The sequence below is a fragment of the Eubalaena glacialis genome, chromosome 4 (assembly GCF_028564815.1).
Source record: "Eubalaena glacialis isolate mEubGla1 chromosome 4, mEubGla1.1.hap2.+ XY, whole genome shotgun sequence".
In the NCBI taxonomy this organism is placed as follows: domain Eukaryota; kingdom Metazoa; phylum Chordata; class Mammalia; order Artiodactyla; family Balaenidae; genus Eubalaena; species Eubalaena glacialis.
This window is the reverse complement of record NC_083719.1, coordinates 76,298,116-76,325,412: the sequence shown is the minus strand read 5'-3', so window position 1 is coordinate 76,325,412 and position 27,297 is coordinate 76,298,116. Positions and strand designations below refer to the sequence as shown.

Here is a 27,297-nt window from a genome sequence, read left to right as displayed (position 1 = left end):
TAGATTTTTTGATGATGGCCATTCTGACTGGTGTGAGGTGGTATCTCATTGTTAACCTGCTTTTTTTTTTTTTAACTAATCAATAAATGGCTTTACTGTGAAGATGGATATACCTAAGCTAACTAAACAAATCCCCAGTTATTGGACATTTGGATTATTTCCCAATTTTTCTTTATATTATTTATATAATCATAATTAATTTCTTAGGATAAAGTTCCAGAGAAGGAATAAATGTGTTAAAAGGTAAGTAAAGTGTTAAAGCTTTTACTATTATTGTCAAGTTGTCATCTAAGAAGGTCATACAATTTATATATCCACCAGTAGAGTCCCCAAAGTACCAGCAAATGCTATTATTCACTGTTATTTTAACTACCATTCCCTTTATTACCAAGCAGTAACTTTTTTTTTTCAAATGTCTATGGACCGTTTATCAATTACATGATTTCTAGGCTAAAAGCAGCTTTCTTTTCCTATAGCTTTAAACTAGATTATTGAGAAGCTGAATTCCCAACTGAACAGGGCACAGAATATTTCCAGATTCTGCTAACTGTAATATGCTGTCTGATTTTAAAGTCTCAACGTGCATGGAGTCTGAGGTAGAGGTCGTCCGATGCCTGAGACTGGCACTGACTGACGCCGTCAAGGACATTGTGCAGCAGATAATATCTGTGCTGAGCTCTTGGAGAAACTGTGAGACAAACCTAAACAAGCACAGTGTTCTTGAATGTCTGCGTGAGAGCATTCCAAAAGAATGGAATTATATTCCAAAAGAAACCAAAAGGAAAGAATCAAGCAAAGGTACATTTGTTTTTCTTTAAGAACACATCCCTGAAGAAGCACATTTTCTAGGTTATGAGAACAAGTAAAATTCTAAAAATTATAAAATTTGTAAATTATATTAGTCTTCTTTCCACCATGTATATTTAGGATTCCTAATTTTTGTTACTGTGAGCCATATGATCAAAAAAAAAAAAAAAAACCTCGAAATGAAAATGACTCAAATGGTTGATAAGTGATATCATAGGATATAGGTCTTTTGCTTTCCGAATTACCTCATGTTTTGTGATTATCTCCAGGCTCATCTGCGGTGCCTCAAAGAGCAGTGTTTCATTGTTTTCCATGGCTAATATTCCATTGTGTACATGGACCACTTCTTCTTTATCCATTCACCTGTTGATGGACATGGACTAACTACCAGTTCAAAATTTTTTGTGATATTTTGTGTTCAAGTTAGTATTCACAGATTAGTCACATGAGTTTGACTAATTTCCCTTAAATCTGTTGAGTAATCTAAAATTCATCCTCTCAGGAAGATTGCTCTGATATTCAGTTTAATTATTCTTTTTTTGAAGTCTTTCCTCTACAACTACCAATTATTACTTTCTTTCCTCCTGTTAATACACCTACATATGTAGCTTTTAGGTCAAAAATAGCACCCCATTTAGTAGCTGCACATATTTTTCTGACAGGGTATTTTTCCGCCAATATCTATGGTTCTGGATTCAGTGCATTGTTCCTCTTCAGGGCAATGCATCTATCAAGTGTATTTAAAGATTATCAGTTACCTGTATTATTCATTTATTTTATTAATCAAGTCCTTTCTTCTTAAATGGTTTCTGCCTACCTAGATGTTTATACTTGTCAAGAATTTCACAAGATTCCTTTGAATGTATCTTATCTGTTTGTATTCATGGATCTTCTTTAGGATTTTTAAAATAAAACTTTTCCCTTTTATTTTCATCTTTAAAGATGATTTTTTTTCACTAACTGTAAGGAGACTTTCAACAGTAAAATATTCCAGCTGAACCTGCTAAAGTCAATTGAGGAAACTAGCCTTTCTTTCATTCTTCTCCATGGAGATCCTAAATAATGTGGCTCTTATCCAGCAACCTTATATACAGACTCAAATCAATTATCCATCAGTGACCTTTCATAGTAATGCTTTAATTCTGTCCAAGCCCTATTAAACTGCCTTTGAATCTAGTAAAGCCATTTAATTGAAATTGGAAAATGTCAGATTTTCATTACTTAAGTTCTTCCTCACCTGAGTTGTTGCCACCTCTCCTTTCTAGCTTTGAGATATTTCATAGATTTTGAGCAATACAGGAAGCATGATCTATAGTTTATGTATCATGTCATATGAGTAGCACTGTTTTGCTTGCGGCTTTCAAGTTGGTCTATTCATGAACAATTATTTTTTTTTTCCTACAAGCATTTTGGAACTCTTCCATAACGTTTCAAAGAGCCTCTGGTTCCAAAAAATGCTTACTTTGTAGATACCAGTTCTTGTGGTTTTCCGTACTAAATAATATTTTTTCATAAAATTATCACTAAGAGTAGAAGTAGAACACTTAGACAGCCATGAAGGAGTGCCAGATCACATAAATATATAAAAGAAAATGGTGGAGGAAAGTGACCTTATAAAGCATTTTGTGCATTCCAGGTGGATGTGACAATAGGAGAATACCATTGTTCTTCATTCCTATCCTCTTTTAAACTGACAGTGCTCAACCTTTATTTTCACTACAGTGTATAAGATAGATAATATGTACATGCCAGACACTAAGTCACTTATTCATTCAATAGATACCTACTAAGTCAGTAACTACTACATACCAGGTACTGGGGTTGGGCCAGGGATAAACTGTAAATAAGATGTCCCCTCTTGGTGCTTGAAGACTAGTATAAATGTTTACAAATGGGTGCAAACACCTCAGGGGATGTACAAGACAATTCTCTGGTGTGTGAGAAGAAAGAAAGCAAAACTACTGAAATTTCATATGGGGTGTCACTGGAACTCTCCCTTGGTCTGTGAGTGAGCCAGTCGTGTGTTGGGGACAATATTGTTGGAGAGGGCATGAACAGGGTAACCTTACTCCTTCATTAGCTTTCAGTGTTCAGTAATCAATTAAGGTTGTCCTTTGTATTTCAGAATTTAGTTTTAACAAAATTAATCCTCACAAAACACACAAGTGGCTTTAACATATTCCTGTAAATCAACAAATCAACTGAGGTTTAAAACTATTACTGGGACTCCAAGGGAGAGCAAACAATGACAAAGTAAAAAAGCTCACACTTAGGAATATTTCTAACATGAGCTGTTTCTCAGCCATATTATAAGGTAGAACATTGATAGTCTGATCAGATTTGGCCAAAAACAAAATAAAATAAAATAAAAAAATAAAAATGGGAAATGTGTGGGAAAACCATTTGAAACATGGCTTCCCATACATTGTTGTTAAACACGAATCCCTCCTAAATGAGTATTGTGCCTTGAGATAGTTAGAGATATCTAGCTAGAGATAGTTTGAAGTCATCTTGATTAGCCAAAGATTTCAAAACTAAGCATCCAAAACATGAAGATAAACCTCAGTAATCATTTTCAGCAATGTTTTAAGTCAATTGACATTTAATTCAGTACTTTGCACAATTCATCTAAGTAATGAAGTGTTTAGAGGCCTTTTTTTTTTTTGAGGATTCTAACTTAATAAAAGACAAATAGTCACTACCCTAAAGAAAAAATTGTCCTTCCTGACACAGTGAAAATAACAGAACATGGAAAACACTATGGTGACAAACTAAAATGTATTTCTTTATTTTTTGTCAGCAAATACATAGAAAACACTGAAGATTTGAAGAAATAAATAGTACAATAAATGATACAGTGTAAGAGATTTACCAGAGAACTGAATGGAAGTTCAGATGTTTCTGATATAGCTCAGCTTAGGTATTTGCTCCCAAAGCAAATACACAAAGATTTCGCTCCCTAAGAGCAAATACACAGCTAGTTGTTTTGTTTCTTCGACAGCAATTAAAGGAAAGATATACCAGAAAATATATTTTCTTACCAGTAAATAACTTTTTAAATAAAAAGAATACTTTATGGGGAAACTCTGGAGTAATTGTTTTAACAATGGATTCTGGAGAGGAAACAGAGGTAACAACACGAGGAAAATGTATTCAAGGCACCATTCACATGTGGATTGTTGAGAAAGAAACTGATGGCAGAAATACGCAGAGTGTTATCAGAAGTCCTTGAGATATTTTATTTTATAAAAACCAGAAATATTTGTTTTATAAAAACCAGTATCACCCATAAAAATGTCATAGCTGCACACTTAAGAACTTAGAATTTTTTAACATGGTTCAAATATTCCAAATAAGAGTTTTGGTTATTTTTGAACACTTCTTAAAAATACGAAAATGAAATATATTTCAGTTTATTTGCAAGAACAACTGATTAACATAATGATAATATTTATTATTCAAATTTCAACAACAACCTTTGCCTATTTGGTGGTTGAGATTGAAAAACGAGTGCCATGATTTCACAAGTTCCATGTGGGTCTACGTATATAGCCCATGTCACGGCTTTTTCACCTATGACATCCATTAAAACCAAGTATTGAAACAAACTAAATTTATGACCTGACATTTGAATCAATGTATCATGAACTGTTAAAGCCCAGATTTTTTAAATAATAAAGCCTATTAAATCACATTATCCTCACTCAATAATGTATTATTGACATTTTATACCACTAATAAAAAACATTTTTAAAGTTAATCTTAATACATTATTTGTCTTTACCTATTTCATTGTACATTTCCTTTCTGCATGTTTTATAATCCCCCAAATATATTATTACAATCAGTAGTCCATGCATAGGAAAGAAGAAATGATAAATATATAAATATACTTCTCACATTGCATTCATTCTGAGACATACATTTTTTCACACTTTATCAGCTCTGAAATTGGGATGGCTCTTACAATATATTATATATATATATGTGAATTAGAAGTCAACTTATTTAAATAAAGACAGAAAAATGAGTGTGTGGCATTTTTAAAAGATCCTTCCCTGGTGTGTTGCTAACATCACCATAGATTCAGAGACCCTGTGATTAGTAGAATGGATTTGTCATCAGCCTAAAGGTTCTGATTGGAATTTGCCTTAAGCTTTAATAAAGTAGTTAGGGATTTGAGTACCTGCAATTCTCAGATTTTATAAATATCAGTAGAAGTACAGTTGTGAAGAGAATTGCTAATCTTCACCTGGTATCTGCTTATATTATTGTTAAATGTTTACTCACTATGTGCAGTTAAGCCCTCTTTAGGATAAACAGAATATAAGGTATAATCTTTTAAGTCAAATACCTGACAGCAGATTAGGGAATATGAGACACAAACACATAAAAACAATAAAACATTTAAGATACTTTAAGAACACTGAGAAGAGTGGTTTCTTAATTTGCTTTATCTATATTTTAAGCCTCATCTAAACATATTTATTTGAATAAAAAGAAAACATTTACTGAGAAACTATTTTTTACCAAGTATTGAACTAGGTGCTTTCATATTTATTATTTTATTTAATACAAAAGTCTTATGAGATCATTCAAATATATTTTGGACCCAATTTTTACAAACGTATAAAGACTGATCCAGTTAATTTTGAAAATGATTCTTAAGTTGTCATGAATTTCTGAGGAGTCACTAGACTAGACCTATGTTTTCCAAGAGCTTTGTACTTTTTTAGAGCAGAGTGACCTCTTTAAATGTCACAAATATCTTGAAAAATCTTTCACAGTGTTAAATTATTTTTGTTCAGTAAAAACAGTAAAAAATGTTTTTCTGAAGAACTTAAAGCTATCCTCTTTAGACTTCTCACTCCGTTCCAATGTTCAAATTCAATTATGTACATAGTGGATTAAAACACTTGTGCCGGGCTTTGTGGGATACTCAAGGAGTGAGGAGATTTTCTTCCATGCTCTTGAGGAGCTTTTAGTCTAGTTGTAAAGACAACTCATGAATATGAGGACACGGGGAGGGGGAAGGGTAAGCTGGGACGAAGTGAGAGAGTGGCATGGGCTTATGTATACTACCAAATGTAAAATAGATAGCTAGTGGGAAGCAGCCGCATAGCACAGGGAGATCAGCTCGGTGCTTTGTGTCCACCTAGAGGGGTGGGATAGGGAGGGTGGGAGGGTGAGGCAAGAGGGAGGAGATATGGGGATATATGTATATGTATAGCTGATTCACTTTGTTACAAAGCAGAAACTAACATACCATTGTAAAGCAATTATACTCCAATAAAGCTGTTAAAAAAATAAAATAAAATAAAAGCATATAACATAAACAGTAATAGATGATAATACAAAAGATAGTACAACATGGCACGTTATGGACCTAATTACCAACATAGTCATATGGGTAATATGTTCAAATAAATTCATAGGAGGTAAGGACTTTGAACCAAGAATTGAAGATTATGAGTGACCCATGAAGAGGGAGGGCATCCTATGTGAGAATAATGAGATATTCAGAAGGCTAAAAGCAAAGAGGATAAAATAAAGGTTCATAGAAACTGGCTGAGACTGGACTGTGGAGTGTTTTGTCAGCAATGCTCTGCAGACTGATCTCGTAACAGTGGAAAACAGCTAAAAGAACTGTAACAGAGAAATTAGGTAATCTGGCTTTACAGCTGGGCATGGTCTGGAGCAGGGAGATGAGAGTCCTACAATAGTCCAGATACCACTTGTGAGGGAGGGCTTGAATAGGTAGTAGCCATGGTCACAGTGAGGCAAAATTGGGTGTCAGATGAGGGAGTAGGAAGATTTATCAGTGCAGTCCCCGGTGTGGTATGAAGGATCAACAGGAATGTTTACAAGATTGAAAAGGAAAGAAGGACAGAAGAAAAGAAGGAAGGAAGAGAGGATGGGAGGGAGGGTCAGGAGGGCCAAGGCAGTCTGGGAGGAAAACAATGAATTTGGTTTTAGCTATGGTTTGAGTTAATGATGACTAGGACAGAGAAGTGGAATGCCCATCGGGGAGCTGAAGTCGTAGGACTGTTACCCTGGAGAAAGGCCAAGACTGAAGATTCTAGAATCATCTAGAAGAGTGGTTCTCAACTAGGAAGATGGGGACATTTGGCAATGCTTTAGAGACATTTTTGTTTGTCACAATGGATGAGGATGCCCCTGGCATCTAGTGAGTGTAGGACAGAGATGCCACTAAAACATCCTACAATGCACAGGTCGGCTCCTTACAATAAAGAATTCTCCAGCCCCAAACGTCAATAGTGCCAAAGTTGAGAAACCCTGATCTAGAGAGGGAGGATCAGTAAACCCTTCAGAGAAATAACACCAAGTAAGGGAGAGTAGAATCTTCAGTCAACAGGCCAAAGACTTAGCAAATACATTTAAGAGGTGTTAGTAGAAGTGGAACTAGCGTGGGACACAAAGAAGCAGAATAACAGAGGTAAACATGAACCAGTTTGTTGACTCATTTATTCAACAAATACTTACTGAACAACTGTTATAGATGAGGTCCTAAGTGCTTGGGCTACAGGAATGCCTTCCTGGAGCTTATATTCTAGTGGATGGAGACAGATAATGAAGAAATAAAGGAGATTATTATTAACTGATGCTAAGTGCTATAATAAAGGCAATAAAATGGGGTCTAATAATAGGGAGGGACTGGGGGCTGGCCTGAGAAGGGCATGAAGGGACTGCTTTACATGGGATGGTGTGGGGAGGCTCTCAGAGGAGGTGACATTTGGGCTAAGAACTAAAAGAAGAGGAGCCAGTCCCAACAGGAGCTGGAATGATTCTGTCATGGATTCCAGGGGAAGAGGAGAAAGGCTTAAGGAAGTGCCAAAGGCCACAGAGAGGTCCAGCAGGAGTACCTTTGCATTTACTAATTAGGAGGACATTGGGCCCTTTAAACCTGAGGTCTTAGTAGATTAAAATATAAGTAATAATTCTGAATTTTCTAATCTTCATTTGTGGGAGGAAAAATTAAGTTTGGGATTTGGGGAATTTTTGGCAGTACTACAGAGGACCCCAGTAGAGTCCTGTCGGAATATGTCAGGAACTTGCTCTTCTCAACAATTTTCTCTGCAAAAATTAGACATCTCCACACAACACTCAAAGCAACACAGTGATGGAACACAAATGCTGATATTAATCATACCTTTTCTTTCTTTTCTTCCCCAGGCGTCACAAGGCTTGCTGCTCAGGCAGTATCTATTGTAATCAGCAAGTTACCTACGGTGATTGCATGTTTGCCTCCCCCAGTTAAATACTTCTTTTTTCTGTCTGAGAGGAAAATGTCAAAAAACTTTGTTGAATTAAAGAAAGATGGCCTGCTTGTCTGGAACTTGATTGTAATTATATGTCGGATATTTGAGGATGGAAACACTGTGGAACTTTTAACAGGTGCCTCCCTTGACAGATGGAGTAAAGAGAAACTCGGTTTAATCTGTGTGTGTTTGGAAAGCATCATGGGAGAGCAGACAAGTAGCCCTAATCAAATGACCCAAAAGGTCATACGGAGCATTGAGCAGCAAAAACCCAACTGGATTGAATGCCAATTGTTGAAAGCAAGGAAACTGAGCACCGAATGGTAAAACGATGTTTTTCTTTCACTGAATTTCATCAAATACATTCACAAAAACAAAATCACCGATAAACAACCACCACAACCAAATATTGTCGGATAGGCAGCAATGGTCATTTTCCTACCTTCATGGGAACTTTGATGAATACAGAAAAAGATAAATATTCCATTAAAAACTGGATTGTTAATGTTCCTTGTCTTATTAGAATTTGAACCCCATTGATACACTGGAACATTATACTTGTTTAGTCACCATCTTAAGGTTTCTGATTAAAAGGGTGGTAGTTAAACCCAGGAGAATTTGGTTTCACTCCTTTTCAGTGTGCAAACAGGTATCTTGTGGATAGCCTGGAGCGTTTCGTAAATGGATTGGCCATGGAGATTAAATTAAGAAGGAATTAATGGATATAAAAGGCTCTTTATTGCTTTCTGTGTACCTGATTGTCAAAAAGGTACACATTTTTCATCTGGTAATGTAAGAATCCCAGAAGGCAACTGGGGCATATCACACTCAAGCTATAAACACACCCAGCTGTTTCTGTATGAAAATGTCAGACTTCTCATAGGTTTGTCACCAAGAGCTAAGTGATTTGTGGTATTGCGAAGATTTTTAAGGGTCCCTGATGAATTTAAATATGTACATAGAGTCCTCCTATCTTAAAAGTAGTCTTCAGTATAGAATTGCATGATATTGATAAGGGAGTTATGGTTCATGTGGTCTACAGTTCAGTAAGCCAGCCCCTCCTTTTTCTACACTCTCACACACACGGTCCCCCATTCTTTGAAAATATATTCATATTGCTAGAAGATACTATTATAACTTTCTGCCTGAAACAACTAAAAGTTGTTACTTTTAGTACATGGTAGTGATAAAGAGCACAGGCTCTGGAATCAGATGGACAAATACAAATCCCTTGTAAGTGGGCCATCTTGTGCGAGTTATAGAATCTCTCAAAACCTCATTTTTAGTGATGATACTAAGCTGGTAGAGTTGTTTTGAAAAATTAAATAACATTTGTAAAGTTCTTAACATCGAGCTTAGAACTAGGGAGCATTTGTTATTTATAAACCATTAAAATATGTTGCACTCACTGGTTAGTAGTGTGATAACAAATACTCTTTACTGGTTTGTATTAATCTGTAAGACTTTATATTAATCCAAATTAATATAAGTAGTCATGTAAGTAATGTAAGAAATGTAAGTAATCATGATTTTCCTGTTCTTGTCATACGACTTCTAGAAATTTACTTGTGAGCATCCTGTGTGTAGGAATAACAATAGCAGTCAGGAAAATGTTTAGTAACATTGACAGTGACCTTAATCTTTACATTTGCATTTGATACCAATTTACAGGCTTTAATTCAAAGACTAAAAGATTAAGGCCACGTCACTATCCATGGCAGTGGGTGTAAAAGGGAGAGAAAAAAGCAGAGTAAAAATAGTGTATCTGATTATAAAGTTAAATTTATGATACTGCTGAATTAGGACCCCCTCTATCAATAAGATCAGTTTAAAGTAATGTCTGTAATATACCTGGGGCTACACACAGGAATCCATAAGAAAACTTTTTCCTTAAAAGTTAATTTTCGTCTAAGTTTCTTATAAACAGCACTAACACATCTGGTTATCTCCTTTAGTAGGAAATTGTCTAGCTAATATTTGGCTGATTAGCTATCTGTTGTAACATGCATCCAAAATAAAGAATTATTGATTTTTAAAAATGTTTTATAGCCCTCAAAGATTCTGAATACATATTATGTAACTTGTAATTAGCAGTGCTATCTATGTCTTTCTCAATTTCTCAAATAATATCAATGTACAAAAATCCAGATTTGAAGTTATTTCATTTATTTGACAAAGAGTTAAATTTGACGTATTAACTCACTTTAGGTAATCTCTTGTGGATTTGGGTGCTATAGGAATGTTTCATCTCAAGTTTGATTTCGAGTTGATTATCTGATATACACATGAACTTCCATCTCTACGCATTTCTCACAAATTGATGATCATTTAGTTCATAGATCTATACCATGAGGAAAATGTATTTTAAACCATGATGTCTGTATACAGGTGGAGGGTTGCCTTGGCTTTACCATAATTTTTTTTTCAAGTATGAGAATGTAAGCCCTTAAACTAAAATAGTTCTTCTGTTAAAATAAATGAAATCTTAATTCCTCATGAAGATTATCTCGTAACTACACAATATCATTTAGCTAGATTTCTTTCACTTGCACCCAGATTTAATTTTGATTTTATGGAAACTGTGAAAATAACTGCAGTGGAAATGTGGCAGCTGTAAGCATTGCTTGTCTTGCATGCTGCCTGAAAACATTACTATTCATTAAAATAACCTTCACTTTGTAGTAACACTCAAGCTGTAAACAGTCAACTTAGATTCTGGAGAACTCACAGGCCAAAAAGTAAAGAAACGTCTGTCTTTGCAAAGTAATTTGTCGAGTTGAAGATTATTGTTTTTCATCATGGTGACCCTGACTTGGCTGGCTGGGTGCATATACAGATTAAGATTAATGCAGTTATTCCTTGGCTAAGGTCTGCCTCTTTCAGGGCACATTCTCCCTAATGACATGATTGATAGGCAGTCCCAAATCCAGAGAGGAACTCATTAATCATAGCATTGACTGAATCCAATCATTTGCTTCACCTGCACAGTGATGGACAGGAAAGGATACAATTCAGGGGCTGACACTGAGACACTCTTTTGTCAGAGGGCCTCAACTTTTTCCGTGTCAGCCTCTACAAAACCTGACAAGAAATTTTGCTTGCAGCCTGCATGCAGCTTCAAAAAGATATTTACAAACTTTTTTTTTATTGCAAAAAGGTCTTTTTTGTTTGTTTAAAGATTTACTCTAGCTAATAAATATCTTTAAGAGTAGGATTTGCTTTATTTTTTAGCAAGGCTTATATGATCATAAAGTTCATTTTTGTTTTTTTTAGAGAAGGATGCTTTGAAGCTACATGTGGAAGCAATATAACAGTTAATGTCCAGCAGCTGGGTATCATTTGGTTCAGTCTTCAGGTCAGCGGCACTGACTCTTAGCAGAATGAATTTTATAATCATGGCAAAATCTCAGTAATGAACTGCAGTATATAGCTGATTACACCACAGTAAATTTCATTTAGTCTGGGAAACAGTGGAAACCCCTGCGTTTTCTTAAGAATACTTAGACTGCAAAGACTAACGTGATCCTAATAGCACTTGTAAAAAGAAAATTAGTATGGAATATATGTGATGTAAGTTGAATATCGTGATTAATTTTACACTGGTACAGCTTGAGAATTTTTTAAAAATTATGTCATCCATTATTACTATGTAAATAATGTTTAAAATCAATAATAAGCACATGAGTTCTTATAAAAGAAACCTTTCCCACATATAACTTGCACATTCCTGGTGTGGTTATAATAGACCGTTTTCTGGGAAGGGTAAGCAGGGTAGTGACTTTTGCTAAGTATCTGTCACCTAGAAGAACAGGAGGGGGGCATGTATTTTTAGAAGGCAACAAGTGTCAAAAGGCCAATTTAAAATACCCAGTGGTCAGCACTCCTGCAGGAAGCACCCAGCCTATATTTAACATAATAGGCTCCCCCTTTTGACACTTGAATTAGTCTTTAGTGTGTTCTGAGACAGGTGTAAAGAGGAATCTGCAAAAGACAGAATACCAAAGCTATTTCTGGCATCAAAGATACTCTTTATCCTCAAAGAGAAAATACAGATTATTTCTTACATGCTCTTAAAAAGAAATGTTTTGTTTTCATCCCATGATTATAGCAATTTCAACAATTGTGGTAATGGGGAAATGTTTTATAGATAGGAGTATAAATGCAATAAAGAAATGTTTTAAAAGAAACGATTCAATTTTTAAAAATGCTTTCAGGTGCTCAGTTCTAAGGCGCTGTTTATGTGAGCTGCAGCCTTTTGGGAAGGCTTACCTATTTGAGCAAAGTCTTTATAGGTGCTTTGAATCCGAGATTTACATCGACTCTCCACACTCAATCTCTTTGATTATTTTCCATCTTTACAATTCTTCACCACTGATACTTATATGCTTTCTTTGTATTTAGTGCATTTATGACAATAGAGAAAAGCACAGCCTTAGAAGAAGGAGATATTGCTCTTGAACTGACTGAGCAGAAAATAAACATGATGGTCCTGGATATCTGCCACAAACCAGGTGGCAGCGAGTACCTGAGGCAAATTTATCACATCATGCGGCTCAATGAGGTAGGGAAACGGCCTTTTTACCGAGCAATTAGGTGTGTACTGGCCTGAGGCAGCGTCTGCTGGCAGCTAAGGGTTAGTAAAGGAGGTGATAATACTTCTTAAAGTCAATACCAAACTCAATATTGCATTATTAATAGAATCTATTCAGCCCCGGCTGTTCTGCATTTGTACAGCAGAAGCTTCACCGAGACAATGTCGGTTTTATTTATACGGTTTAAACAATAACACGGTTCATAAACTCAGTTCGAAATTGTAGAGACGAGAGGTGTAGTATGGGAATTGTGTATTTGTGACCATTAAGCTGATGTTAAAATCTGGTATTTGTGAAATGAATTTTCTGAAGAGAGATATAGCTCTTCTCCTGTAGACGTCATACTCGTGTTGGTGAAGTTGAATATTCCTTACATAATGAGAAACTTCAGAAGAATATCGAACCATATTCGGGAGCAACAAGATTAACCCAAGAAAATGCATTAATGTAGGGACACTGATTAGAATCAATGTCATGCTTATTCACCTCTCTGCTGGGTTAAGCGTCTGACCTTGCATGTATCTGGCTATTTTAGCAAAAATGTAGAGAGTAGGTATCTCAGTTATTTACTTGAAACAATACAAGTTTGCTAACTTAGGTTTTTAATTTGATCATACATATCTGGATTCGAATGTGACATCTAGTGTGAATTAGAATTATGTTTATATTTGCAAACACATGAATGTATTTTTTGACATAATAAAAATTGTATAATATGAATAATGTTAAGATATAGTGTTTTATCTCCATGAGGTAGGCCTTAAAAACCGTACCTTTCCAAGGAGTGAATTAACTCTACCACAGGATTTTACGACTCAGTTACATAAATGTTCTCCCCACTATTATCTATCTGAAAGTTACTTCAAGTAAATCTTGTTTTCTGGCTTGCAGAGAGGTAATCAACCAGTCAACTTCAATGATCACCTGAGAAGGATGGAGGCCTTTGTAGCTAGGAGACAAGGTCCTGTTCTTAAGGGACTGGAGCTCAGTAGCAATTGTTACAAAGTAACACAACCTGTTCATGCTTGCTAATGATCTCTCACAGCTTGTTTGAGGTTTCCATCTCCGGCAGGCAGGAAGTCGTGGCCTTGGCAAACTGAAAGACCTCCATTATGGAGTCAGGGTCTTCATGGGCATGTCAACCTGGCCACCCAGATTGGCCAAAGTAACTGTGGTGGTTACAGAGGAACAGATGTTGCAGTCAGAGTACCCTCAGAGCCTTAGTAAAGTTGAGTTACAATAATTCTGAGCACAACAATGGCTGGTATAGATTGCCAAACTGATAGAGGAGTCCTTTCTTTCAAAGTTCCATAACACAAGAAAGATCAGGAAATCACCAGTAAGCAAAATCAACAAAAATTAAGTTGGATATTTACTGGCCGTCGGCCACCTGTTGTATTCAGGAAATCCAAAGGCTGTTTTCTTGTAGAACTCGTGAAACTCTGAGGAAGCGCTTCTGAACAGGTGTGCTATGAGAGCTGATGTACATAAGACTCTTTGCGGGAGTATCACCACATTCTGATTCAAAGTTACGATTTTTCTTTCTCTGCAACTGAATATACTTACTGTTATGGCAACATCTATCAGATGGGAAGCAAGCTATGTACTTGGTGGTTTATTGTGCTGCGTGAAATGCAGGGCTGCAAGGTTAGAGGCATAATGTAAGGTGAGGATTGAATCAACGAAAGTAGCGAGGCCTCTGCCTTGACTACTCAGACAAAGCAGGCAGTAAACACAAATAACACAAGGGTGACTGAGTGACTAGCATAATACTTATGGCTGCTTTTATACTGTGAGGCATCGTTATGCTGTAGGTAAATTGCACCGTGACGTTTGTTCATTTGATGAGTGGCGTCATGTCTTTAGCACTTTCAGGTGTGCTGCTAAATAGTGTTCGAAAACATAAATACAGAGCATTTACACGTACAGGCCTGGGTGAGTGGAAGCATTGGTGTGCTATTGAGAGGGAGGTTTTGAGAGAAGATGAGTTTTTAAATGTTTGAGATAAAGGTAAGGTGTCCGAGCATAAAAGTCCAAATGGTGGTTGAAGATGCTGGCCAGAAGCACAGATACAAGAGGTTGTGACTGTAGATTTGGTGGCTTTCAACTAGGTCGGTAGTTGAGCTCATGAGGCCAGTGGATCTCTTCAGTGGAGAGCAACAGAGAAGCGATGGGTAGAGGAATAAGCTCTGATGTAACTGCACAGGGAATATGTTCAAGAAAGGATGTTCAAAGAAAAATGTATTTCTTCTAAAGAAAGAGACCACATTAGCAGTACTTCTGGTTAAAGTGATGCCACAGAAAATCTGAGGCTTTTGAGAAGGGGCAGTGACAAGTGTCAATATAGCACAGAGGTCAGAGAAATCCACGAGGGAGAAAACACCATTGTGTTGACAGCTTACAACAGAACAGAGCACTTTCTCTTTTCTGAATTGTGGAAACAAAAAAAGCCAAAACATAGCCACGTAAGGGGAAACAGTGAGAACGATTGTTATTAGCCAAAACAAAGCAGTTTTTCAAAGAAAGGGGAATAATTTATTCCTTTTTAAAATTTTACTTTCAGAAATCATGATGGAGAAAAATTGTTTCTGTTCAGAAATCTAAATCTAATATAATTCTTTTCTGATGGCTTGTTATCTAATAATATTTAATAAGAGTCCGCATGTCTTGGCTACTACACATAATGAAGCAATGAACTTGGGGGTACAGATATCTTTTGGAGAGTGTGACTTTGTTTCCTTCTGATTATGTGTACTAGCCAAGACATGCAAACAACCTATGTGTTCATCGACAGATGAACAGATAAATAAAATGCGACACACACACACACACACACGCACACCCTGGAATGTTATTTAGCCAAAAAGAAAATATCGCCACTTTCAACATGAGGGACCATAAGGGCACTGTGCTAAGTGAAATAAGTTAGAGAAGCCCTAACCTAGAGCTCTTTAATAGTTCACAGCCACACAATCCCTACTATACAGTCTGAAATCCAGACAACTCTGAAAACTGCAAGCTTGTTGTGGAACTCATTTGGAAGCAAACCAAACTGACTTGAACTTCTTTTGTGGTGACCTTGAACTGGGGGCCCTAAAGCTATGTACGGTTTTTCCACATCCCACCTAATGTGAATGTTCATCTGTGTCACTGTATAAATATTAATGTGTTTGATCATAAAAAGTTTGAAAGATGAAAAAAAACAAAAATAAGAGTCCGTGTGTGTCTGTGTGTCTGTCAGATGCTACAGAATTAATCATTCTAAAAAAGATATGGTCCACAATGAGCAGGTTTAAGAAATGTCAAGCAGTGTTTTTTATTGCGAGATGGAGGGGTTTAGGATCTGAAATTTGCCTTCTACAGTGAGTACAGCAGGCGTTCTCTATTCATGAAGTTACAGAGGCACAGGGAAAACACAGTGACCTGAGACCGGAGGTCTGGCTTCTTACTGAAGCTACCAAGCTCCCGTGTGTGACCTCAAGTGTGTCTTCTGACCTTTCAGAGCCAACCACTGAATGTAGTGTGGGCTAGAGTTTCTCAAACTTTCATGTGCCCACTCATCTCCTGGGAAAGCTTGTGAACAGGCAGATTCTCATTTGGTTGGGCCTGAGATTCTGCTTTTCTAACACGCTCCTAGGTGAGGCTCATTTGGCTAATGCACACACCGGACTTTGAGTAGTAAGGGTTTTCAAGATGACCTCTGAAGTCATTTTCAGCTCTAACTTTCTGAACCTAAGTCCTAACCCTAACCTTGAAGAAAACATGATATTGTGACACACTAAAAATCAGGTGGACGTTTCTGTTATATTATTTATTAAATGACTTATTAAGTATTTGATAGTTTGTGGGAAACTTTTAGTCATTTAAATTTATCATTTTCTAGATGGAGTCTTATGAAGTAGATTATGGTTATTCACCTTTTTATTTATGGATGGAAAATGAGGTATAATGCAGTAGATTGACTTTTTTTTTTTTCCCTCCCCAGGTTGTCACTGGCATTTGGGGGTAAAATTAAAATTACATACTTTGAGCTTCTGTTGAACCTTGATATTTTTCAGTCCACAGTGTGAAACTAGAGTTTAGGAGCTTGCATTATAATTAATTCTACATAGAGGGAGACTGCTTACAGGGAACATCAGAGTACTTAGTACTCTGCTGAGCATGGAGTAGGTAGCAACTACACTTAATGAATGGATGAACAGTCTTGTACTGTGAATAGTCATGCACCCGAGTTAAGTTTTGGTAACCAGACATGTTAACGTGTGAAGCAATGACAAGACAATGCCTATTAAAAAGATTCTGATATATCAAGCGTACATTCATTATGTGAGAATTTGTTAAATGGTTTTCTAATCTATCCTATATATTAAGTGAACCTGTTCTTGATGGGTTTATTGTAATCCTGACTGGTATGTACTTCTATGTTTCTTCTGAAAATGTATTCTGTCCTGAGGCAAATAATACTGTGTAATCTAGCAAATGTGCTGAAAGGGTAGGTTTGGATATTGACCAGTTTATTCTTAAAGAGAATATATGCTTCCTACCATCACGACTTGTAATTTTTTTCCCTTGAAGGAGTATTTAAAAGAACAGCTGTTTTCTATGAATGGTTCAGAGGAAAAGCCATTACGCATCCGACCTTTAAAGATGACCTTGAGGAGTGTGGAAGATCAGCCCTCTGCCTTTAACCCTTTCCATGTGTACAAGGTGTTTAGCGAAAACATGCTTGATCAGGTATGTGGAAATTAAATAGTAAATTTAATTAAAATTTGTGGGGTTTTTTTTTACACAAGTTAGAAAAAAAGTGCTTTGTGTTTGAATATTTACTCATAAGCGTTTTTGGCTAGGAAGCAAAAGGCCTTGTTCTTGTTTGCGCAAATTGACTTGGGAAAAGTTATTTTACCTTCTTTCTATTTGTCAAACGGATTCATATGTTTGGTCTGTAAACTTTGACTTTTGCCCCTGTCAGTTCACTGGGGGCAGAGGGAGCATCTGTTCGGCTGTGTCTCCGGCAGCCTCGAGAAACCCGTGTTTCTTACAATCTTCCCCTCCCTGGCTTCCCCCATCCCCCACACTCGCAAAACACCTTGCAATCTTTATGGATTTATCTAATTTATCAGGTAAACTATAAAATAGTTTAAAATTGATTGTAAATGGAGCTTTGAGCTCCTATTTTAAGTGGCATGAGGTAAATTTGCTGTCTTATAACCCTAAACACATTCCTGAATTTAAAATGAATTTGTTAACGATCTTAAAGTCAGGATGTTTGGAATAAAGTCAATGTGATAAACACCGCACATTTTTTAATGTCAGATAATGCCATTGTTTCAGCTGCATGTTTCATAGTCACATTAAAAAAATCATCTTTATGCCAAAGGACTTGAAACCTAAAGTTGCTTTTGCTTTGTTCTTTTTTTTGGTGCCTTTTCCCAGTAGCCTCCTGACAGACTATTTGAACTAACAAGGCAGAAGAGAAGGATTGCTTGACCTAGAGCTCTGACGAAAATAAGAATTAAAACAATGGCCCAATTCGGGATGCAGATAATATTTTTACCATGCCTGTTACAACCCTAGTCTACATTCATCAATACTGTAGTAGAATAAGACCTTCAAATGCTGACAACCTGGGGCAGAATTCTCCTGCTTTATGACAAGATTGTAGTGTTCCATTAATCAGCAGGTGACAGGGCATAGTTCTGGTTGGATTTTAAACACTGGCCTGGATGCTTATTATCAAAACTATTTAGTGTTAAGGGGTATAAGCATCTATAATACTTTAAAACCAAATATATTGTATACGTTTGAGTTTATTGGCTGCCTTCCTGTGTTGTACATTCGATTCCTCCAACCATAAATAATCATTGTAGCTGTTAAATTATCCTCACTTCATTTAAATAAATGGTATGTTGTATTCAGTTCTGAATTATGAGATTATCTTTCACAGTAATTTTTCTCCTTACTCTGTTGTGAAATTATCTATTAAATGAGAAAAAAAGAATTACTTATGTTATTTACATTTACAGGTCCTTATAATTTCCCCTTTAAAGCAGATTCTTAACCAAAAACATTAATATCATACTCTAATTAAGCTGTGTCTTGTAATTTCGAGCCATAGTACTTCCATCTTTGTTTTTTTAATCAAACTTCTGGCTGCTAAAAAAAAAAACCCCATAAAACTATAAATTGATACATGAAAAAGTTGCCAATTATTTTGCTTTGCTCTACAAAAAGTCACCCTTTCAGAGAAACTTGTTGGGCAAATTTCATTAGCTCTTGGAAGAATAACGACTCAAGAAATTGATTTATATTTTTATAAATAATGACTACATCCCCAAATGGATTTATAAATTAATTGCTGTCTTATTGGAATAAAAACCTTATTCTGTGGACATGATTGATGTTATCTGTCTAAGTCCTTGTTCTGGACCCCCCTCCTTCTTAGTTAGTCTATCACAGCTGGAGCTTTAATTTACTGATCATATTAACTCTGATTAATAACTAACAATAGCGTCTTCTCATTTATCAACAGTCAGCGATCACAAAATGGAACTGGAATTGGTCAAACTTGCTGCCAAATTATCTGGGACTGGATAAGACGACCTTCAATGTACTGCTCAAAAACAGGTAATAAGATTGGGGATTTGGGGGATGTGGCGGGGGGAAGAGGATATATATCTTTTATATATAGGTTGTATGTGAATGTGTGTGTGTATATATATGTATATATATATATTTGAAATTATATGAAGTATAGTTTGTGAATGCTGTTTTTCTATAGTAAGCATTTGCAGAAGGCAGGAAAACTTTTTCTGAGATGAAATTGGTTGATTTTAGCCTAAATTTTAAATATTTCTGATTTTGTGTTGTAAACACCAAAAGTTATTGATTTGAATGTCATTATAATACTATGCCTTTGTTTACAACAATTTAATGAATGCATACAAAATGCCAAGCCAAATCAACTAATCAGGGGAAACATGTAAGTAAAACTGTCATGATTGAATTTTTTTGCTTTTCAGCCAGTTATTTTGGCACCGTCTTGCTGTAGTCTCAGTTGCATACTACTTTACACACATACGCACACACACGTGCACTTACACCCCAGGACAACCCAATAAAATGATAATGTGATTTCAGTCTAGGAGTCTATACATGTAATTTATTTTACACAAAAGCATAAATGTTTTCTTTATATTTTGGATCAATGAATATGTTTTTTTCCCATACCTTTAGTTTTCAGTGAAAACAGTAAGGTGTAAATTTTAAATTTGCATTTCTCTATCAAGTATCACATTTTTACATAAAATATATATGTGCAGTTGCTTTTATTCTTCAGGTATTATCTGTTTGTTTACACTCACTTATCTTCTTTATGATCTTTGTATGTTTTCTTATCTTTCTGAAAAAAATATGAAGTATCATTTTTCATAAAAGACGATAAGGATAGTGACATAGTAGAATTGTCAAATCATCCTTGAGATATCTGGGTGCATATAAGAAAATATCTTGAGAGAGAGATTTCAGTATTTCCCAGGTGGAGGTTTTAAAAAAAAAGACAGCTTTATTGCCAAGAAAAGCGGTAGCTTAGATGTGTCGTCATAGTGGTATTCCTAATATTTCACCCCTGAATGAAGCTCACCCACCCATCATGGACAAAGTTGAACAATCCAGAAACTTCCCCATCGAAGACAGAGCCTTCTCTCAACAAGCTTACCACATGGCAGGTAGTAGTTCAGAGTGCGCCCTATTAAGGCACAAGTCCCCCACAGGTGTTCCTAACCTGTCCCAAAGTTGCCTGGAGAGAGGAGAGGTAGCGGTGCTGGAGGAAAGGCCAGGTCTTCTGTTGAATCTATGGCTACATAATGTTTGCCCAGTATTAAATGTCTGTCTGGAAACGAACTAAGGAAGATAAGTCATTTTTTCCCTGCTCTTTGGAAAGTTTGAATTTATGTCGATTAGCTGTAGTATAATTTACTGAGTTCTTTCAGCTGTGAATTGCTGCTTCCAGTCCACTGAATGGTAATCTAGGGGCAACACGTCCTTCAAAACTTACTGCATTTGCTCTGTATGATATTCACTTTTAAGTGAATTTGTGTTTTACCCCAAATTGCATATTGTTGTTTTTGTTTAACAACTTTAGTTATACCTCAATTAGGTTGATAGCTATTAAAGTCTATTTCCCTGACATATTATGTGCAGGAATGAGTGGGGAAAAAGAACTCCTACAAATTTAGCCAGAAGTAACAGGTCAAAACAGTTCTCTTGGAAAAGGGTCATGAATTTTTTTTGTTATTATTAATTTATTTTTTGGCTGTGTTGGGTCTTCGTTGCTGCGTGCAGGCTTTCTCCAGTTGTGGCGTGCGGGGGCTACTCTTCGTTGCGGTGCGCGGGCTTCTCATTGCGGTGGCTTCTCTTGTTGCTGAGCACAGGCTTTAGGCACCTGGGCTTCAGTAGTTGTGGCGCCCAGGCTCAGTAGCTGTGGCTTGCAGGTCCTAGAGCGCAGGCTCAATAGTTGTAAGTGCGGGCTTAGTTGCTCCGCGGCATGTGGGATCTTCCCGGACAAGGGCTCAAACCCGTGTCCCCTGCATTGGCAGGCGGATTCTTAACCACTGCGCCGCCAGGGAAATCCCAGGGTCATGAATTTTTAACAGAAACAGCTAGAATCACTTAGATTCTTAAAGAATGGTATGAAAAGCATTCTATTCTAAACTACCACACACCACAAGCTACAATGAATATAATTGAGCTGCCTTAGAAGGATGAAAGACCCCTGAGAGTTTTTCATCTCTTTTAGCACTTTCCCATTTATTTTAAGAGTGTTATTTATGAGACCTGATTAATATTGAACTGGTAAGGAAAATTTTTTCTGTTATTTTCTCTGAGAGACTCTCTTGTTTAGGTTTATCTGAAATGCTGATTTAAAAAAAAATAGTGCATTGAATTTTTTTTTTTTAATTTTTTTTTTCCGGGCTTTCTCTAGTTGCAGTGAGAGGGGGCTACTCTTCATTGCCGTGCTCAGCCTTCTCATTGCAGTGGCTTCTCTTGTGGCAAAGCACGTGCTCTACACGCACGGGCTCAGTAGTTGTGGCTCTCGGGCTCTAGAGCGCAGCATTGAATTTTTGACAACATGGTTATTTGAAATTACATATTTGAAAATGAGACCACAGAACATTGAGCTTTTAAAATGAGAGTTATATATGCTATCCTACATCCAAAAAGTGATACTTCTTACGTACAACCATGATCTTTGGGGGTAGGCAGAGCCAGAGATGAAAACCTAGAGCAGCTCAGCTGAATATGCTCAGTTCTTTTTTCCCAAAGTCACCAATTAAACAAGTTACTTATTCCCTTTTTTTCTCTCTTTAATTGGTAATAAAGTTATACTAATCTATCTCTACACTATGGTTGAGTTCATATATATCACTGCAAATGTTGTCTGGGGACAAACATTTGTCACAAACAAATGTCACAACAAAAGTGAACTCAAATACACAAATATGAAAAAAGTTGAGGAGAAGGGAATCCTTTCTGTTCACCTCCTAAATTCCTTTGTGCCTGGCCTTCAAATCCAATATCATAAGCAGACCATCTGTGGACTTACTCTCTCAAGACTCTAATACCCTGAGTGGACAAGATTTCCCTCACCTCCAGAACAGGATGGAAATGGGAAAACAGGATTCCTGGGTTCTCAGGCCAGTCCTGTTGTGAGCTTACCTTAGGAAAGTTATCTAAACTATTCAACTTTGGAGTTTCTCATCTTTAAAATTAAGTGATGATAATTATATATCTACTTCATAGAGATTGTTGACACAATCAAGAGAATGTTAAAGGATATGAAGTGGTTTTGAAAGTTTAAAATACTGTACATACTTAGAAAAGTAGTAGCACTAGCAGAAAGCAGTGTTAGTGTCTGCCCAAATAAGGAAACAGTAAAGGTCATTTGGGATTAGTAGGGAGTTGGAGGTGGGAGGTGGAGCAGTCAGGTTATACCTGAGGTCAAATATATGGAGGTTATGTACACTCCAGGCCTAAACCAATCATGAGGGTCAGAACAAGTGTCAGGTCAGAGACCAGGCAGCAGGCCCATGAGTCTGTAAGACAAGCAGTGAAAAAATGAGCAAGGAAGAGGGTCTAAAGACCAGGTGAGCCACGTAGGAGGTAAAGACTCAAGGGATGAGCACTTGAGGGACGGTTCAGGTACATGAAAGAGGAGATATGGTGGTGCCAATAATATGTGTATCTGAGACAACACTAACCTTTGTTCCACAAGCTGATTCTGTGCTGACTGCAAAGTCAGAACGAATCTTGAAGTGGCAGCCTGAGGCCTTGGCCGGGATGGGCCCTCTGCTTACTATCAGGCCTCATCTCAAAACACGTCCCTACAATTCACATGATGTTCTAAGTTCATTGCCTTTCCTGTTCTTTGGATTCTCCAAACTCTTCCCCATTTTAGGGTCTTGCTACTTGTAGTTCCCTCAGCTCTTTCCGTGGCTGGTGCCGTCTTGTCTATCTGGGGCATAAGTTACCTGCTCAGAGAGGTCTTTCCTTATCACCCATCTAAAGTGATCCTCCAAGTCTATTTCACTGTGCTCTCTCAATTGAGCTATCACTACCTGAAATCATAGTTTCTGTTTATTGTCGCTTAACCCTGCTTCCCCCCGCACCCCCACCTCCAGGGTGGAAAGTACAATCCATGAGAAGAGTGCCTTGGCTGTCTTATTCCAACCGTGTCTTCAGTACCTAGACTAGCCCTTGGGCACATAGCTGGCTCTGAGTAATATTTGTTGGATTAATTAACAAACAAATGAGGAATAAGAATGCAGAGAAAAAGTCAGCCTTTGACAGATGAACATAGAGTAGGTGTTCTCTAAAGGTGGTGTTTGATCAATAGTCATGTTGGAATAAGAAGTGTATCCTGGAAAATCTCAAGTAAAAATTTATCTATATGCATACTCATTCATTTGGATGAAAATCGGGTTAATTAAGCTTTGTATGTTTAAAATGCCTGTTTTTGTTATTATGTGAAGTTCAGCTCAGATTAAAAGCACAGAACACAGGTCTTTATTTTTAATTAATTGATCCAGTTCAAGCCATAACCTCTCCAGCAACAAAGCCTGTTCTCTACTCCACGATTCAGAAGTCTTTTGACTTTTGGGGTGGTAGGGTTTGTATTTGTTAAATGATACTATCGTTGAAAAATTTAAGATGGAGTTAGACGACAAAAACATCCAACCAAGCCTTTATAAATTTGTGATATTCAAGGCATTTGAAGAAATAGATAGTAGCTGAGACCTCAGAAAAGAGATCCTGAATATATATTAATGATATATGTTTTTCAACTTAGGAAGTTTGCCATTGTGGAAAATAAAGACTCCTTAGAGGTTTAGAAAATCAACATATATATCAGTTCTACACCTTTACCTTTAATGCCATATAAGAGTAAGTACAGTGATTGTACATTGATCTTTTGAAATAATAAAGGTACTTTTCACAGTTTCTTACAATTACTTTCCTGCTTTCTTTCTCACCCACTTTAAAATAAATCCAGACTATCGAATGAGATGGTGATTGCATTTGCAGGAAAGCTCACCAAAAGGAACACTCTGTATTCCTTCATTCACGGCGAATCTCCAGACTGCCATTTTGGTATTGTTTTCTTTGTCACTGGAACAAATTTATGTTGCTTCTTTTCTCTTTACCTTATTTATTCCAGACTAATTCCCAAGAATGGTGGCATTGAAAATAATCTGTGAATACAGTGGAATGCTATGCTATTTTAACCATCTAAATATACTGCATATGAGTTTGGCTTCGCATTGAGCAAGCACAATTAAATATGATGGCAGAACAGCAGAAGGGGTGGTGGTGGCAGATTTCTGACTATCATTTTGGGGCCTTTCCCAGTGGACGATAACCATACATCTGAGAGGAAACGGGAGTTTAGAAAACATGTTTTAAAAGAGCCGTTGATCTGTGGAGTTGATTGTTTGCTTTTAATAACAATAATTATTAAAGTGCCTTTAAGCTGTATCCTGTGTGTGCCCTGTGGCGTGTAGAGAGTAGGAAATATTGTCTCTGGCCTTGAACTGCGCACACGACACTCTCCAATGATCGTTCTCAGGCAGTGCCGCCATTAGCACAATGTTTATAGTTGCTCACAGCAGTAAATTCCTGATGTAGCAGCAGGCTGCCTGGTTATGGAGAGATGGGTTTAAGAAAAAGGGGAAGCTGATTTTATGAATACACACCTCTGAGCCATTACATGCATCGCATACGCCATGGCATTCAAATGTAGTTTTTTTTCATGCTCTAGCTCCCTGGAAAACCCTTTCCTTCCCACCTCCGCCAAAAGACCTCAGACTGAGTGATTCTACCCACCATCACCATCTTCTCTAATAGGAGCAGGCTTCCCTTCCATTTTTAATTCCTAAAGCAGCGTGTTTTTTGGACAGAGATTGTCTACAGTGTATCTAGGAGATATAAATTTAACTTCTGATCCTCAGGATTTTCAGGGATTAGGGCTTTGGTACATGAACCAAACAAATCCATAAATGTGTATTGTTTTCTGAGTGGTAACTTGTATATGTCGTCTTTTATGGTGTATAAAGTACTTTCACACAAATCTTCCCCTTTGACACTCACTACAACTATGTAATAAGACACAGGTACTTGTGAGGGTGCAAAATGACATACCCAAGGTCACAGATATTAAGTGGTGTCTGGAAGGCAAAATGAAGGCTTCTGAATCTGTATCTGGTGCTTTATCTACTACACCGTATTCCTGGTCAGATTTTTCCAGCTTTATTGAGATATAATTGACATATAGCAGTGTGTAAGTTTAAGGTGTACAGCGTATTGATTTGGTACACATATATTGCAGAATGATTACCATCACAGTGCTAAGTAACACCTCTATCACCTCACATAATTACCATGTCTTTTTTGTGGCGAGAACATGTAAGATCTACTCAGCAACTTTCAAGTATATAATAGAGTATTGTTAACTATAATCACCATGATGTACACTAGGTCCCCAGAATTTATTAGTCTTATAACTTCGGGTTTGTACCCTTAGGTCAAAATTTGTTTTTTATTACCTCAGTGTTCACTGTACAAGTACTGGTGATAATGAAGACAGAAAACAGAAAGCACTTGCCACGTGGCTGGCGTAATTTAAGTAAATTACATACACATTTAATTATAAATCCTTATGATAACCTTATGAAGTAGGTACTATGTTACCATTATTTTCCTGATAAGGAATCTAAGGCACCGAGACGCAGAGCTCTCAGATTCTAGCTCATGTCCATATTCTTAACCACTTCTGTTAATTCTCTAGAGTTGTGCTTACTTTACTCATTCAAAAAATATTTTCGAGCATCTGCTTTGTGAAATGCATTTATTTGTAATAAAGTAACAGTTTACTAGAGAATGTTAATATATGTCAAAGGGTCCTTGAGAGCTGTTCCACAAAATTTTTAATTCATTGTGAATTTCCACTTTGGTTATCACAATACTTATCCCCCTTCTTCCACTCGTTATATCCCTCTCAGCAACTGGCTCACCATCACCTATTTACCAGGAAAATTAAGGCTGTCTAACATGAATCTCCCAGCTTTTCTTCCTAAACTTCAGTTTTGTTTATGTCATCTCCAGTCCTTTGCTTCTTGTCTCTAGCCTTGGAGGACGAGAGCCCTCTTCTAGTTAAAACTTGAGAAGTAAGTTGACTGTATTTAGGTTGTAGAGGGTCTGAGGGCTGAGAAATTTGGACTTTGGGGACTTGAGGGAATCATCAAAGCCTTTAAGCAAAGGAGTGATAGGAACAGAAAGCTACTTTAGGACATTAATAATAGCTGGGGTGGAGGGACAGGATAATTAAAAGGAGGGAAGACCAGATTAGAGACTATGGCTAGAGACTGAGGAGGAGATTGTATATCACAGATATAAAAGATATTCCCAAAGAAACTTGGGGGCCCAGCTAAATCTATTCCTCATTTGCATAAAAGTTAGCTCTGATACTTTCTCTTTGAAACCAGTGTGGCCTAGGTGTTTATAGAAAGGTGCCATGCTTATCATTTCTTCAGATTGAGTGTGTCAGTTCACATCCTCCAAGCAGGTGCCAAAATGGGATTAGAGGTACATGAGATTTGGCAGGAGAAATGCACATGGAGGGTAAAGAGGAGGAAGCAGGAATAGGCAAGCAAACCTTCAGACCCAATTGCTGATCTGATACCTGTGAAAGGAGGTGGGGCAGAGGATTGGGTTGGAAGAGGCTCAGATAACAGAATAGTTCTAAGAAAGTGTTGACAAAGCCAATGGGGACTCCTTGAGCTAAAGTCCCACACTGGAAGAGTCTCATGTCCTGCAGGAATGGGCTGGTACTCTACCTCCACTGTGCTCAGACACTGACTGAGATCTGCTTGGGAGAAGCATGGCCAAAGCACAAATGCAATGGTAGATGCAGAGGAATGACAGCTAGGGCCCTCACTCCCCATGCTAACTGCAGCAGGAGATGTGAGCGGTGCATTTCCGTGGCTCCCACAGTGGGGATGCCAAGAGTGATTCTCTTACATATGGAGAGATTGTATGTGTATGTATTATGTAAGTTAACAAGGATG

General features: G+C 37.1%; 1 protein-coding gene across 1 annotated transcript in view; it reads left to right on the top strand.

The window, feature by feature from the left end:
- The window catches only part of KIAA0825 (KIAA0825 ortholog), a 404,470-nt gene that overhangs the window by 187,549 nt on the left and 189,624 nt on the right, over positions 1 to 27,297 (top strand). The window contains exons 15-19 of the mRNA XM_061189447.1: positions 574 to 798; positions 8,002 to 8,410; positions 12,489 to 12,648; positions 17,255 to 17,413; positions 19,209 to 19,303. Coding sequence (XP_061045430.1) covers positions 574 to 798; positions 8,002 to 8,410; positions 12,489 to 12,648; positions 17,255 to 17,413; positions 19,209 to 19,303 — 1,048 coding nt within the window. The remainder of the gene's footprint in view (positions 1 to 573; positions 799 to 8,001; positions 8,411 to 12,488; positions 12,649 to 17,254; positions 17,414 to 19,208; positions 19,304 to 27,297) is intronic.